Source organism: Monodon monoceros, unplaced genomic scaffold, assembly GCF_005190385.1.
Source record: "Monodon monoceros isolate NGI ecotype Baffin Bay Population unplaced genomic scaffold, NGI_Narwhal_1 Super_Scaffold_4, whole genome shotgun sequence".
Lineage (NCBI taxonomy): Eukaryota > Metazoa > Chordata > Mammalia > Artiodactyla > Monodontidae > Monodon > Monodon monoceros.
In genome coordinates this window covers 76,237,894-76,253,654 of record NW_021703781.1, presented here as the reverse complement: position 1 = coordinate 76,253,654, position 15,761 = coordinate 76,237,894, and the positions used below count along the sequence as shown (strand labels likewise).

Genomic DNA, 15,761 nt, shown 5'->3' with positions numbered 1-15,761 from the left:
CATCAGGTCTAAATGCAGAACCCTTCCAGATACAAAAAAAAAAGAAAGAAAGAATATGGGCCCAGTTGCTGATCAGGTAGTAAATCCACTAAGCATTTAGAAAACAGATACTGGCAAACAGAAATATTCACCTTGGGTATTACAGTACTTTTTGTTGTGGTTTCTTTTTTGTTTTTTTAAACGAAAACAGAAGAATACGTCCTGTGAAGAATACAGCAGCTAGAATTCAGATGGGATTTATGATTTCATTTTATAATTTTATATTTTACAGCCCTTCACTGAATCCCAAAGATCTGTATTTTTTAAACAGGTCTCTCATGGGCATTGGTGCCCACTCCATGCTGGCAGAAATCCATGGCATTTGGGGCTCTGTCAGACTCAGAGCAGGAAAGGGGGTGGTGTCAGTGACTTGGGCTCCACACACCCAGGTTCACACCTGGTGGCCCTTTTTAAAAAAGGAAAAAGACACCCATTTTTAAACCCAAGCACATCACTTGCTAGCATCAGCAGGGGTGTCTGAGCAGTTCCATGGCAGATTTAGGGAGCTTGAAAAGTGAGGGTCCTTTTCCCTACCCTTGGTCACTCCTGGCTTCTCTCTCTTGGTGCTGATGGTATGAAAATTTGCAGAGCAGAACTCTCTTTGAGCAAGCAGAAGGGAACACATTTGATCGAACACACGTTCTGAGAGTTTGGTTCCGTGTAGGTCAGTGTTTAAGAGAGCCCAGCTGGCTGGTCTGCAGGTCTGCCTGGGAGCTGGCGGGCTGGCTGTTGCTGGGGCCAAGAACATCTCCTCTTCTGCCTCAGAGCACCAATTAATAAAGTTCCTCACTGAACGATGTGGGTGAGAAAAACGGGCTGAAGTGCATCCAACTTTCTGTAGAACAGCTTCCCAGGTCATCAGACCTGCAGCCTTGCTGGGCTCCCAGCCTCGGGCCGAGTGGAAGATGCCAGGTGACACCCGAAGCCCCTCAAGTATCGGCTATGACGAAGGTCCATCCGTGCAGACCAGTCGTCTTATTCTTCCGGTTTAAAGCTGTGAGTCCAAGGATTTAAAGGTGTTTTGATTTGGTGGTTCCAAATAAATCTGACTTTTTAAATTTTTTTTTCTTTTTGCGGTACGTGGGCCTCTTACCGTTGTGGCCTCTCCCGTTGCGGAGCACAGGCTCCGGACGCGCAGGCTCAGCGGCCACGGCTCACGGGCCCAGCCGCTCCGCAGCATGTGGGATCCTCCCGGATCGGGGCACGAACCCACGTCCCCCACATCGGCAGGCGGACTCTCAACCACTGCGCCACCAGGGAAGCCCTAGACTTTTTTTAAAGCTACAAATTGAGAAAATGCTCATTGAAGATTTAAAAAAAAAATGTATATTATTTGTTCCACGCTATGAAGAAAAGGCCAGATCTGTTCTAGGTGGCGGAACTTTTAAGGGTCAAAGCATCTTTTATCTGTGAGATTGTGTGTGTGTGTGTGTTTTGGGGGGTGGTGGTGGTTTTTGGTTTTGGGAGTAGGAAGAAACACTTTCTCATACCCTAAAAAAGCAGCAATTCCATAATGACTCAGTATTGCCTCTGAGCGCCTTTGATGTATTTTTCTCATTCTTGATATTTACATTCCTTCAAAAAATGTTTCATGGAGCATCTCCTGTGTTTCAGGCCCGAATCTAAGGGCTGACGATACAGAGGGGATCAGACAGATGAGGCCCCTGCCCTAATGGGGGATGCACACCTCAAATAAGTCACAGAGCAAATAAGCAGTCAATGTGATGAGCAGAGAAGCAGCAGGATCCTGCAAGAGGGGCGACAAAGGAGAACGAGATACAGAAAGGGTCAGGCAGGGACGGCTGCTCCAGGAAACGCCATTTAGGGTGAGGGCTACTAGTAGTCTTTGCGGGGCAGAGAAAGAGGGAAGAATGTTCCAGACTAAGAGAAGAAGGATAGAAGTGAACAGCGCCTAAGTGAAGTGAGCTGGACCTGGGGGCCGGAGGGCAGGGGGGCAGTCCACTCTATGGAAGTTAAAATTGATTCTGGGGTCTGGAAGAAGCAGTGCATGATTTTAAGTGAGAGAGTGATGTGATCTGGTTTTTATTTTAAAAATTTGACAGTCTGGCTCGTGTGAAATCTGGATGGGAACGGGGTAAGGGTAAAAACAGGAGGCTGGCATACAGGCCATCACAGAAGGGCGGGTGTGGGAGACGGTGACTTGGACCAGGGGGATGGGCGGGGAGACTGGTAGAAGCCGACCAGCTTACTAAAAATAATCATTGCTTACATTCATTGAGCACATGGCTATAGGCGTTTAATGTATATTATCTTCACAACAACCCTACGAGGATGTCCTATTATTCCCATTTTAGATGAGGAAACTCCAGTAACACAAGGTCAAATTTTATGCCCAAGGTCACAAGAGAAGAAAATGGCAGAACCAGATTTGCCCTCAACCACTGTTGATTCTCTGCTGCCAAAGGTGTATTTTGAAGGTAGATTTGTCTACCTTCAAATTTTTATTACTTGGAAATATATCATCAGCCCAAGCATTCCACAGATATTGACTGAAAGCCTTTGGGGAGCCGGTAACTGCCTTAGAGGCTACAGCCCCCAAAACTGATTAAGGAACACCCCCCCCCCACCAAACCTTGTAGCACTGAGCCCAGGGGAGACTCTTCTCTCAGCTTCAGTCCCTCTGTGCCCTCCATTGAGTTATTCAATTCGGTAAAAGCAGTCCTTCGAATAATCAATCAAGGGTTTTGTTGGAGGGGAGGGAAGCATGTCTTTCCACGTACAAGTGATGGCCACAGGCTGGGTGTAATGTATGTTAGCACCTAACAGCCTCAGTCTCTTGCCACTTGGTAGCTCTGTGACCTTGGACAAATGTCCTAACACCTCTGAGCCTCAGTTTCTACATCTGTAAAATGGCCAGAATGCCAACCTCACATTGTTATTGTAAAGATTTAAAGAACCACTGGTTGTAACATGTCTCTGCACAATGTGGACCAAACGGGGGTTGGTGAGCAGCAGCTCGTAAATACCATCTGCGTGGAGGGCAAGATGGGCAACTAGGAAATGAATAAAGTTGCCTCGGCTTCTGGTGTCAAACTTACTTGATTATTTTCAAATGATGGTTAGCACCAGTGAGTAAATATAAATAGGCTTGATTCTTCATTTACCTGCACTACTGAAATTTTCATACGCCTCTCTATGGAATAGTGTCAACCTTCCCTACACCAGTACACATAAAATCACCACACTTACGTGATTATTCCTCCGACTAGGTGTAAACAGAATCCTGATGCATATCATTCCTAACCGTGCCTTTCCATTTGGAGCCCATGGAAATAAATGGGAAATGGACGGACCACCCAAGCCAAGCTACAATTTCTAACTGTTTTCAAAGTCAGGTATTGGCATATTAAATACAGTGTCTATTTAAGGGGAGATGAGCACAAAAGGCAAGTGTGTAAGTGTGGCAGGAAGAGCTTGGACGGCAAAATCAGATAATCTATAAAGTACTATCTGTGCAACCATGGATGAGTCACTTAACCTCTCTGAGCCTAAGTTCCTCATCTCCAAACGCATCTGCCGACTATGGCTGTTGTAAAAGTTAAATAAAACAATGCCTATAAAGTGCTTTTGCTTAGTAAAGAGTTCAAACAAATATTATCTACTGCTGCTGCTATTACAGCCAACTGGTATTTTTCAAAAGGAAGAGGAAAGTTCTAAAGCCTAAAAAGAACGGTTGTTTTGCCTATGTTGGCGGTGATGTTTGAAGAACACAATGGAAGCTAACCTATAGAATCTATTTTTGCAATCCTTTCTGAGAGAAGTGGGTGTGGGGCTTTATTTACCTTTGGAAATAATAGTTTACTGGGTTTTCAACTTTTCCTGTTTTACAGCCCTATTTTTCTAAAAATTACGTTAATTAGGTTTGATAGATCTCATACTATGAAGACAGTCTTATCACATCAAGAACAGCCTAGAACAGGGAATTCCCTGGCGGTCCAGTGATTAAGACTTGGTGCTTTCACTGCTGTGGCGGGTTCGATCCCTGGTCGGGGAACTAAGATACCGAAAGCCACGTGGCACAGCCCCCCAAGAAAACAGCCTAGAACAGTTGTAAGCCCACAGGCAAAAGACTCTCAAACACAGATGGTCATTTAAAAGGGGGGAAAGTAGCCCAAAGCTTTAGGCCCATGTAGAATGACAGCTGTGGAGCTATAAAGGCAGGAACCCACCATTTTTCACGTGCTTTCATCTTCCAGCTGGAAAACGCAGTTGGCACATCAGCCCTGCTGTTCTTAAAGAGATTTCCACTGAGTCTAAAACTGTCCACAGTGGCATATGTAATCTGTTCACTTCATGAATGGAGAGGGTCATCTGAATAGTCGGAAATGTCAGGAATAGCAACATATTTCAGTGCCAGTGCCACAGGATTGGATCCAAAATTCTGTGTACTTGTGACTTAAAATGGAAGCAGTATAGTAAGAAATTATTTTGCAGGAAACGTAATTGTCCCCTACAGTTTCTAAAATGCTGTATCAACAGTTTTATTTATTATGGTTTGTGAAACTAAATGAGAAAGAGCTGGAGAAAGGGAACTTTTTTTTTTAATTCCAGGAAAAAAAAGTTGTTTTGATCATTTTGAGTCTCTTAGTAAATGGAAAATAACAAAAGAAAACCAAATGTAAATGCTTCATTGTTTGTACAGATGTACAGATCCCTAAATTGTTGGGATCCCAAAATGCTGAAATCGTAACCAAAAATAATTTGAATTTTATAGCTAAATTGAATTGAGTGCTAAGAGAAACAGCATAAGCCCCATTAGCATTGTGGGAAAAATGATTTCAGAAAAAGAGGGAATATGATTTGCTGCTGCTTTTTTTTCAGACCTTCAGAATCATGTCTTCCTGGCAAGGCAGTGTTGACCAGTGGTTAGGATGAGGCTGGCTTTGGAGCCAAGGAGAGACAAGTTCAGTCTCTACCAGCCCGGCTATGCGGCTTTGGACAAATCACTTCACTTCTCTGAGTGTTTTCCTCTTCCTGGTTAGGCAGTTGATAACAGTCCCTACCACACAGCGTCTCTGCCAAGAAAGAGTAAGAAAGTGCAGTTGACAAGCAGGTGGCCCAGGGCCCGACACACTCTGATCCAACAAAAGGCAGGAGCTGGAGGGAGGTGGACAAGCTGATGAAGGTGACAAGACGGGGATGGCGATGCAGTGGTGCTTTGCTTTCACTCCCCAAATCAAGAACCCAGGGCATAAGCTATTTAACAGGTTATGATGACTCTTCCCACAAGGAAAACAAAAACCATAAATATTTGCAAAAACCACATTCTGAAAGAGATTCAACCAAAGCTCAGATGTAGAAAATACCACATCTCTGATTCTTTTTCTTAGTTTCCACTTCCTTCCTATCATTTCATACCTCAATGCACTGTCTTTATAGGGAATTGTTCAGTTGTCTGATCTCTCCATAAAACAGTCCAGAAGATCCAATGACATCCAATGACATCAGAGTCCCATGATTCTAACCAGGCTAGCGTTTTCACTAAAAAACAGAGTGAGTTCTTCCAGAGTATGAAAGAATCCAGAATCCGGTCTGGGTACATATTGGCTTTTTTCCTCAATCTTTTCTCTATCTTTACTTAGCTCTGGTTGAGGAATAGATAATTTTCAATAAAGGATATTCTTTTTAGTAACTGGGAAAATCCTGATCATGATTTTTAATTATAATTTTTATTGTGCGCTGCGTTTTGTTAACGCTCCAAGCAGTTTATCCCTCATGTGAAAGTCTTTGTAGCTGTACTTCCAAATTCTCATAAAAGAAAACCATTACCCAAATTTATATATGAATGATTTTGTAATTTGTGGAATAATAACTTGCGGTGAAGTAAATCTTCAGCAGAAAACTGGGTTGGATCCTTTGAACACCAAATGGGTTTCACTAGGAAGATCACTGAATCCTCCAGTGTTTGTGTGATTCAATTGCAGAGAGTATCTGAAGTGCCTTCTGATGTTAATTGACAAACAAGAGCTGTCTTATGATGCTTTTGCTTGAATATGTTGCATAGAATAATTAAACCCACAAACCAGACGCAGAGTCTTCAAAGAAATAATGGGAGAAAGGTGACATGTCATCAACGAGATTTTCAGATTCTAGGTAATTGATGCCAATCTTTAAGCTTTCCTTTCCCTGTTTCTCTCATGTAAGCAGTTCTAACGTTGAGGTCAAGTTGTCAGGGTGGTCCTGACAGCACTGGGAACTCTTGAAATGACAAGGAAGTGAATGTGATTATCCACACCCCCCACACCCCCTCCACGTTCGGTGACAACAATTTCAAACCAAAAAGAGAAGTAAGAAATTTTAAAAATGAAAGAAATTTCTTTCAATTTTTCATTGATCCAATTCGTTTGAATACATTCTATCCAAACTGAGTTGCTTTTCTGTGATAACGATTCAGTTTGTGCCCTCTATTTATGGGTTAAGCGTTTACTGTGAGCTAGGCATCATGCTAGGCTTCGGGATGTAGCTTTTGCCCCTTAGCTCAACCCAACGTGGGCGAACACAAGCCAACAAGAAACAGAACAGAACAGGGGAAATTCTGTAACAGAACCTTGTTAGAGCACAAGAGAGGGATAGTTAACTCATTCCAAAGGTGGGGTAGAGAAAGGGCTCCCTTTCAGATGTAAAACTGAGCAGGTATTTCTTCCTGCTTTCCTATGCTTTGGGGAATAAACTGTGTCATTTTGGTGAAATCCACCTCATTTAACAATATAACTAAATTATACAATGGTAAATTTAGAGTAGGATCATTTCAACATTGTTCTAAAAGAAGCAGTTTGGGGCGTAATGGTTCTTATTTCGATACTGAAATCATTTCAGAAATGCAACAGATTTTATAAGGAGGTACGGTATCTACATCATAGTGTTTCAGTGTAAATTCTAAATGATCATTTTAAGCCCTATCCATCCAAAGACTTTGAAATCAGAAAACACAATCGTCGACTGGAAAGGAAAAGATTTTACTCGTCCTCACATAAAGCAAGCGTGTGCTGTCTGAGCGTCTGCATCTTTTTTTTTTTTAACATCTTTATTGGAGTATAATTACTTTACAACGGTGTGTTAGTTTCTGCTTTATAACAAAGTGAATCAGTTATACATACACATATGTTCCCATATCTCATCCCTCTTGCGTCTCCCCCCCTCCCACCCTCCCTATCACACCCCTCCAGGCGGTCACAAAGCACCGAGCTGATCTCCCTGGGCTGTGCGGCTGCTTCCCACTAGCTATCTATTTTACATTTGGTAGTGTATATATGTCCATGCTACTCTCTCGCTTTGTCACAGCTTACCCTTCCCCCCCCATATCCTCAAGTCCATTCTCTAGTAGGTCTGTGTCTTTACTCCCGTCTTACCCCTAGGTTCTTCTGACCATTTTTTTTCCTATATTCCATATATATGTGTTAGCATATGGTATTTGTCTTTCTCTTTCTGATTTACTTCACTCTGTATGACAGACTCTATGTCCATCCACCTCACTACAGATAACTCAGTTTCGTTTCATTGCAGCTCTATTTACAATAGCCAGGAGATGGAAACAACCTAAGTGTCCATCATCGGATGAATGGATAAAGAAGATGTGGCACATATATACAATGCAATATTACTCAGCCATAAAATGAGCGTCTGCATCTTTGTCTTCACTCCAAGCCCCTTCCTACACCTTAGGTTCACAGAGTCGGCTGCTTGCTGGAATATCTAAAAGACTGGGCTCAGGCTCCTCACACTCAACACGGCCAAGGCTGAACTCACCCTCTTCTTTCCCTCCTTTAGGAATTACCCGTCTCAGTTGACAGCTGAGGTTCCTAACTCTGCCCATCTCCTGAATTTCCCATCCCAAAGGCTCCTGTCCTGGTCTGACCCTTTGTTTTTATGCTCACACCAGCCTCCTAATTAACCTTCCCACTGCCTGTTTGTCTTTTCTCCCTCAGAGCCTTATCTACACGACTGTCAGAGGGGCCTTTAGCTCCAAAGATTTCATCTGCTCAGGTCACTGCCACGGTTCCCCATCGCGCGATAAAGTCAGTGACTCCTGTCCCCAACCTGCCGATCTGAACAGCAGCACGTCTCCCCACTTCAAACCCTGTACCTCAACAACTTGAAACACCATAGAGTTTTACATCCCCTGTGCCCATCCCTCACTAGCATCTGTTCCTGTACCCTCCATGCCTCCATGCCTTTGAGGATGTAGTAACTTTTTCTGGAATGCTCTCTTCTTTCTTCCCCACCTCCCCACCTCACTAAGCCCCTCTCAGCCTGACTCCTTCTTCCCCATCTTGCATGACTCACTTGGATACCTCCTCCCCGGGGTTAGAAGCCTTTCCTTGAATTCCCACAGTGCTTTAGGTGTATCTCTGTCACGGGGCTCTGATCACTCTCTGGGTCTGTCCTCCACTCGATGGTGAGCTCTTGGGGTCTTATACCCAGTGTCCCACACAATAAATGTTGGCGAAATGAGAGAATATTGAGGTGTCACTTGCAACAGAAAACAAATGGAAAACAGGAAAATCAATTCCTGGCATTTTATTTTCTGGCCTAGAGAGGAACGGAATGCCTCGTTAGATCAGGTAATCTAATAAGCAGAGAAAAAGAATGTTCTCATGAAATTATGCATTCATCTTCTGTCTCCATTTGCTGACATACAGAATCCATGTAATTGGATTTTCTCCTTGGGGAAATCTAAGGGAAGTAGGTCCACTGCTGTCACATTTCCAATATGGCCATTGTCCACCCACCTTTCTCAGCTTTCTCAAGGGAACTTTGACTTCCAGCCCCTTTTAAATTAGGCATGCATCTCAGAAAACTTTGACTGCGTGCCTTCCCAGTTTCATCCATGGCTCCTTGGCAGGTCATGGTACCTAAGAGGGACGTGAGTCACGTGTTACCGGGTTTGGGAGGGGATAGCCCTAGACAAAGGGAGAGTGTGCCTGTAGCATTCCCCTCAAATCCAACCATCCATGCGTCCACCCATCCACCCACCCACCCATCCATCCATCCGTTATCCCGCTCAGCATGTATTTATCCAGCACCTGGTACAGCGCCTATAGCAGGCACTCAGCAGTTATCCTTGGCCAGCCCCCAAAAGCAGCGCCACACAGTAAGAGAGCAAGTTCTGAAGCAAAACCACCTGGATGCTACCGTATGCAGTGTGACCTTGGGCAGGTCAGCTCACCTCCCTGTCTCTCGGCATCCTTTTTAAGTTGGGATAAAATTAGCAGCTAACCCACAGAGCCAGAATCCAGCAATACGTATAAAGGGCTTATCACAGTGCCTGGGCTGGGGTCATAGTGAGCACAGAGCCTTCTTTTGGCTTAAATTCTTGAGGGGATATAGATGAATAAATAAACAGGTGAATAAACAAACTAGGAAACCGAAGGGGGTCTGTGATGTGGAGAATGCTGGTGGTGGAGGCTACTGAGATCAGATGACCTGGAAAGGGCCCTCTGCAAAGATGTTTAAACTCATACCTGTAGGATGGAAAAGAGCCAGCTGGAGGATGGTCCAGGCACAAGGCAGAGCAAATGCAAAGGCCCTAAGGGGGAGAGGGTATGGAATGTTCTAGAATGAGGCAGAAGGCGTGTTGGCTGGGGGAGAGCAAGCCACAAGGAAGGTAGGCGTCATGCACTAGGAGGGTGAGGTTGTGAGCACTTGGGAGGTGGTGGAAGGCTTTGGGATTGTATCCAAGTGGGATGGGGAGCCGTTCAAGGGTTTTCAGCAGGGCAGTGGTATGACCCCAGCGTGGGACCTGGACACTGTCACCGCCCTGGGCTCTTCACAGCCTAAGGGAAACATGTGGTGGACCGCCTGGCACTGAGGCGATATTGGAGTCGAGAGGGGATGGGTTCTGATAGCGGTGTGGGGATGTCCAAGTCCCAGTTCCCAGACCCACGGGATAGAGCGTTGGCCTCAGAGGCCAGGCCATGTGGCTTCCCTCCGTCTGCTGTTCCAGTCCCTCGTGGGAAACTGAGGCTTGAGAAAGCTCTGGATTTTCTGAGCTCTCCATCCTGGGGCTGCTATGGGAAAGGCCGAGCCTCCGTCCTCACGGAGCATCAGTCCCCATCTGGGCTCCGTGTGGGAAAACGTGCCACTCACAGTGGTATCAGTGTGTCTGAGCTGTGTTGGCGTTTCTTTTCCAGACTCTGAGGAAAACTCAAAAAGGGGTGTGTCCTTCAGTGTCTTAGCTGTAGGGGGACACTCTCAGGCTGTCCTCAGGAGCCCCCATTTCAACTCTGTCAATAAAAGGAGACATAGGATAGGACTGAAGAACTCGCTAGAGCTCAAAGTATGATGGCGCTTGTACTTCTGTTTAAGTGGCATTTGGACACAATGAAAAACAGTGGGGCTCCTTAGGCAGAAATATTCGTGGGTCTTTGTCTTACTGGCCTGAGTGACATTTTAAAACCTCATCATTCATTTTACTGCCATTAAAGCCCCACATTCTTGGTGTCTACCAGCTCGCTGACTGCAGTCTACCAAATGTTCATCCTCCCACATCTCCGGCTTTCCAGACAGATTTTCTGTGTTGCTCATCTGTGAAGGGAATCATCTTCTCGGACATCCATCTTTCAGTTAGAAAGCGTTGCAATTCTCTGTCTTTGGTGTACAAATTCCTCCTCTTTGTACTACGGTTCTTAGTATTAGGTATATTCATATACCTTGATTTGTCCAAAAGGAGGATCCAACATTGTTAGGAACAGAATTACTAAATTATCCATAAGAGATAAGTAAAATAAAATGATTATTGAATAGTAAAGCATTAATAAATAATCATAATTTCAATTATATTAAATTCTCCTTTTCGCCTTTCTCTGTGATCTTGAAGCTTACTAAGCTCCCTCCTTCACCAAAACCGTTAGGCCTTGACGGGTCCCACCTCACTCAGGCGATGGCTTCTGTCCTCGCTGTCACCTGTGCTCTGGGCACCGGCCACCTGTTGCTCTGCAGCTCTGCCGCCTGCCCCTCTCTGCCCCCATCTCTCCAGCCTGTCCCTTTAGATGACCCCCTCGCCTCTTCACACCCCATCTCTCTGCTCCCCTTTAGAACCACCCTCTGGAAAATGTCCATGATCTCCCCTGTCCCCACCTCCTGGGCCCACCCCTGCAGCTGCCCCGGCAAGGTCGCCAGCCTCCTACCCCTTCCTGAAGCTCTCGGCCACGTGAAGCACGACCACCAGCTCCTTCTCCAAACCCCCATCACCCCCCCTGCCCGCCCTCCTTCCTCTGCTTCTGACCTCCAGGCAGGGCTGCTGGCAGCGAGCCTGCCCCGGGGGCCCTGTGACACCCCGAGGAGGGACGCTTAGGAGATGGGAATTTGAGGCCAAAAGCCGCAGGGAGGTTAACCTCCTCCAGCCAGATTGATCTCCTCCTGAGCAGAGGGAAACGTGAGGGGTGCGGAAGGGTCTGTGAGCTTTGTCAGTGAGTGTGAGAGGCTGTCTGCCTTTTAGATTTCCGACACTTTCCGCTGTTAAGTAGAGTGCAACTCAGACCCGCTGTGAGGGTCTAACCGGTTTAAACCAGGCATGTCCTAAATAAATCGAAACCCATGTAAAACGGGGAGGCGACTCTCAGCTCTGGACTCGGCTGGGGGAGGGTCTGAGAAATCTGACTTTGTAAGAAACGCTCTCTCATCTGTTACATTTGCAGCGTTGCCACTTTGATTTCTTCCCTTCCACATTTATCAGGACTCCGGTTGCAAAACCCAACTGGAACCAGCTGAAGCAAAAGAGAGGGGGTTCTTGAGGAAAAGGAGAGGCAAAGTGGGCCCCCAAGGCAGCTGGAAGATTTCCTCTTTTCTGTCCTTTGTCGCAGCTGGTGATGGCTGGGTTTTCCCCGGGGCAGCACCCTCCTGCAGCCAGGGCCAGGCCGAAGGAGGCCCTGAGTGCATTTGTGTGTAGCTTTGAGAACAAAGAGGAAAGACCTCTTCTCCAGAAACCCTAGCTCCAGGCAGGCTGCAGGGAAGCTTAGAGATTGGTTAGCTTAGGTCTCACACTCATCTCGGGACTGGGGGTGGAGCGACCCCAGCAGAACCTAGTGGTGCAAAGTGCATTCCCTGGGCAGGGAGGGCGGACAGCATCATTGCTGCGTGCTGCACCTCCTGCAAAGTCCAGTATTTAAAACAACTCTCGACTCGTTATTGCCCAGACAGATAAAATCCAGAGATGTTTAGAGCTCTTTCCTGCTTCCCACCAACCTGGCTCCCCAGATTCCAGACCCTTGGGTCTCCTGGCCTTGCCATCCTCTGTCTGGAATCCCCTTCTCCCAGCCCTCCTTTGCCTGGCTGACTCCCCCTGTGTTCTCTCTAAAGCCTCCCCTTTTCACTACCCTCCACCTGCTGTGCGTCCTTTCACCCACTAAGACTCTGTTCCTGCCTCTGTGACAGCCCTCCCCTCACTGTATTATGTTTTGTCTGTCACCTCACCAGGCAGTGTCCTTATTTATCTTTATATCCCAGCAGCTGGTACAGCACCCAGCACGTAGTCGGTGCACAGGAAATACTTGTTGCAGTGATGTTGAGAAGGATAGAATGTGCATATGACAGCAGAAATCACAAAATAGTCTAAAACCTAAACAAACTCAGGCTTTGCTACCATCAGTGAAGATGTAGTAGATTGCACGCAGTTTTAGTTAGGGTAAATAGAGGTGTTGCTTCTCTACCAAGTCATCTTAGAAATTCAGTATTTCCACGTGTCCAAAATCATTTTTCCTTACCTCCTACAGCACTGTTTCTAACATTTCATTGTTGTTTTATTTAAGTAAATTTATTTATTTTATTTATTTATTTTTGGCTGTGTTGGGTCTTTGTTGCTGCGTGTGGGCTTTCTCTAGTTGCGGCAAGCGGGGGCCTCTCTTGTTGCAGAGCATGGGCTCTAGGCGCACAGCCTCAGTAGTTGTGGCTCACAGGCTCAGTAGTTGCGGTTCACGGGCTCTAGAGCACAGGCTCAGTAATTGTGGCACACGGGCTTAGTTGCTCCGCGCCACGTGGGATCTTCCCGGACCAGGGTTCGAACCCGTGTCCCGTGCATTGGCAGGCGGATTCTCAACCACTGTGCCACCAGGGAAGCCCCTCATTGTTGTTTTAAACTATCCTTTGACATTTTAATATTGACAGCTGGCTCCCTCACCTGCAGAACTAGCAGGGCCAATATTGTGGGTCCAAAATTATTTTTCCAGCGGGTAGCTTAGCTGCTGATTCTGGACAGTGGGGCCTTGTGACTTGCAGAAGGGCGGTTCTCCCAACTCAGAAATCTGCGTGTGCTGTTCGTAGCAGGGTGTGTGCACGTGTTTGCATGTGCACGTGTACACACACACCTGTGTGTGTTGGAGGCATGAGGCGGGAGCGGGCGAGTAGGGCACCACGTGTACTCTGGGGGCCACTGTTCAAAGCACATGCCTCTGAATGTCACCTGCCTGAGTCTCATCCTGACTCTCCCTGGGTCACCTGAACAGGTGAGGGCCCTACGGGAGCCTCAGCAGGTCATCTATAAAATAAGGAGGGAATCAGATCCATGCCACCCTACAGCCTAGACATCCACCAGCGACGTATCATTGCGACTCTACGCTCATCTTTTATGTTGTTTTGTTTTCCACAGAGGCCTCGTTGCCAGCAATTTCACGGAAACCCACTATCTGAAAGATGGCGCTGATGTCTCCCTCGTTCGAAATTACACAGTAAGTCATGCATGCTTGGACCACCATGATGCTCTGCTATCAGATCTGTGCTTAAACTCTGTAGCTGTTTTATTCTAAGCAAAGTCACAGGCCTAGATCTTTCACTTAGACCCCGAGAAGAGTTTGAGCATTGCTTACGGTTTGGGCACTGCATTATAACTCCAGAAAAACTTGGCTTTGGCCAGGCATGTGCCAGGACAGTCCTTGAAGGTATGGCTTGATTGCAGGCTGACACTGAACCCACCTGCCAGTGACCATGGGATGCTAAGCTGGGCAAATCCTTCCTGGAAACCAAGCCCAAATTAGAGATGGCTCAGAAAGCAGTCACCCCTGGGCTGAACTTCGCTGCATTAAACTTGTAAGTCCCTTAAAGAAATTCAAAGGAAAACTGACTCTGCTTAACCTTTCATAAATGTATCCACCGTGTCCATATGATTCTAGATCATGGTTGTTACTGGAATGTGACATTTATCACCTCTTAGCTTTTCTAGTATCTGAAGTTTCACATGTAACTTAGACAAGATGCGAACTTTATTCATTTATTCCTCTGAACAGACGCTTAGTGTGCTCAGACCCAGGTGGGAATGTGGGCATTAAAGAGAGTTGCTGCCCTCTGAGGACCAGGATGGTTACTTGTTTTAAAGAGCTATGGGTGGGGCTTCCCTTCCCTGGTGGCGCAGTGGTTGAGAGTCTGCCTGCCGACGCAGGGGACATGGGTTCGTGCCCCGGTCCGGGAAGATCCCACATGCCGCGGAGCGGCTGGGCCCGTGAGCCATGGCCGCTGAGCCTGCGCGTCCGGAGCCTGTGCTCCGCAACGGGAGAGGCCCGCGTACCACAAAAAATAAATAAATAAATAAAGAGCTATGGGTATTCGTTTTAAAAAGAATAAGCTTAGAGAAAGGCTTTACATTTACAACTGAAATGTCGTCAAGTAGCCATTATTGTCGGCAGAATTTTTGTTAATGCCTGACCAAGCTTGGGAGAGTCAAAGAAATCCCTGGGAAGCAGAAACAAGCCAGGGATGTAAGCTCAGAGCACTAAGCTGGTGAGTTGAGGTCACGGGACCCCAACGGGCTATTCAGGACCCAGAGAGAGGACCCCGTGCTTGGGGGTTGGGACCAAAGAAGTGGGCGTCTGCAAATGAGAATCCCGCGAAGGCTGGGGCCCCGGAGAGATGCTTCCTCTGTGAAGAAAAGGACAAGTAAAACTTCAGTCCAGAGAAGAGGCAACAGAGAGAATTGTCTCCAGGTGTCCTGGATTGAACAAAGATTTCATAAAAAATAGAGAAAGTGAAACCCGAGCTATCCTCATAAAGTGTATATTTGGAATGGGGTGGACTGGTGTTCAAATTTCTAATACCAGCATAGGAATGGAATTCCCAGTAAATGTTGACCTCAGAACTGGTCCCAAATCAGCAACCCTGCGTCCCATGGGCCCAAGCTGAAGTCAACTGAAAATAGTTCTGTAGGGATATTTCTACAGCCCAGGGTGCCTGAGATTCCCACGTCAAAAACAAAGAAGAAGAAGAATATTATCAAAGATGACCCAAAATCAAAATTACAAAACACACGATTAACAAAAGCCAACATAAATGACAAGGGAAATGAGAATTAGCACCTCCAGGAATGCGAGATCATAGAAAAGTCAGAGAAGAATCTGAACTATTTTAAAGAGAACAGAATAGGTCCAATAAAAATTCCAGAGTGAAAATACAGGGGGAAAAAAAAACTAAAGAAGCACCAACAATGCTCCCCCTTCTGCTTAAGCCATGGGATGGGCAATTTGTTTCTCAGTGGTGTCATTAAGGACCAATTGTTGGTTTTAGAAGGCGGAAGGGACAGTGAATACAGATTTGTCCCTACTGAGCTTGTGGTGGGACAGTGTAATAAAGGTGTCCCGTGGGCAGATAGCTGTATGGCCCTGGAGCACAGGGTAAGGGTGGAGGCCACAAAAGAAGACCTGAGGGTCCATCTGAGATATAAGTAATCCTTGGTGCCCTGACTTCATTTGACTTTTTCTTTTCTCTTTTTTTCTCCTAAG

At 46.2% G+C, this 15,761-nt stretch overlaps 1 protein-coding gene across 1 annotated transcript in view; it reads left to right on the top strand.

The window, feature by feature from the left end:
* Positions 1-15,761, top strand: part of LOC114908456 (disintegrin and metalloproteinase domain-containing protein 12-like) — a 668,284-nt gene that overhangs the window by 515,635 nt on the left and 136,888 nt on the right. The window contains exon 7 of the mRNA XM_029244622.1: positions 13,643-13,721. Within this exon, the coding sequence (XP_029100455.1) occupies positions 13,643-13,721 (79 nt within the window). The remainder of the gene's footprint in view (positions 1-13,642; positions 13,722-15,761) is intronic.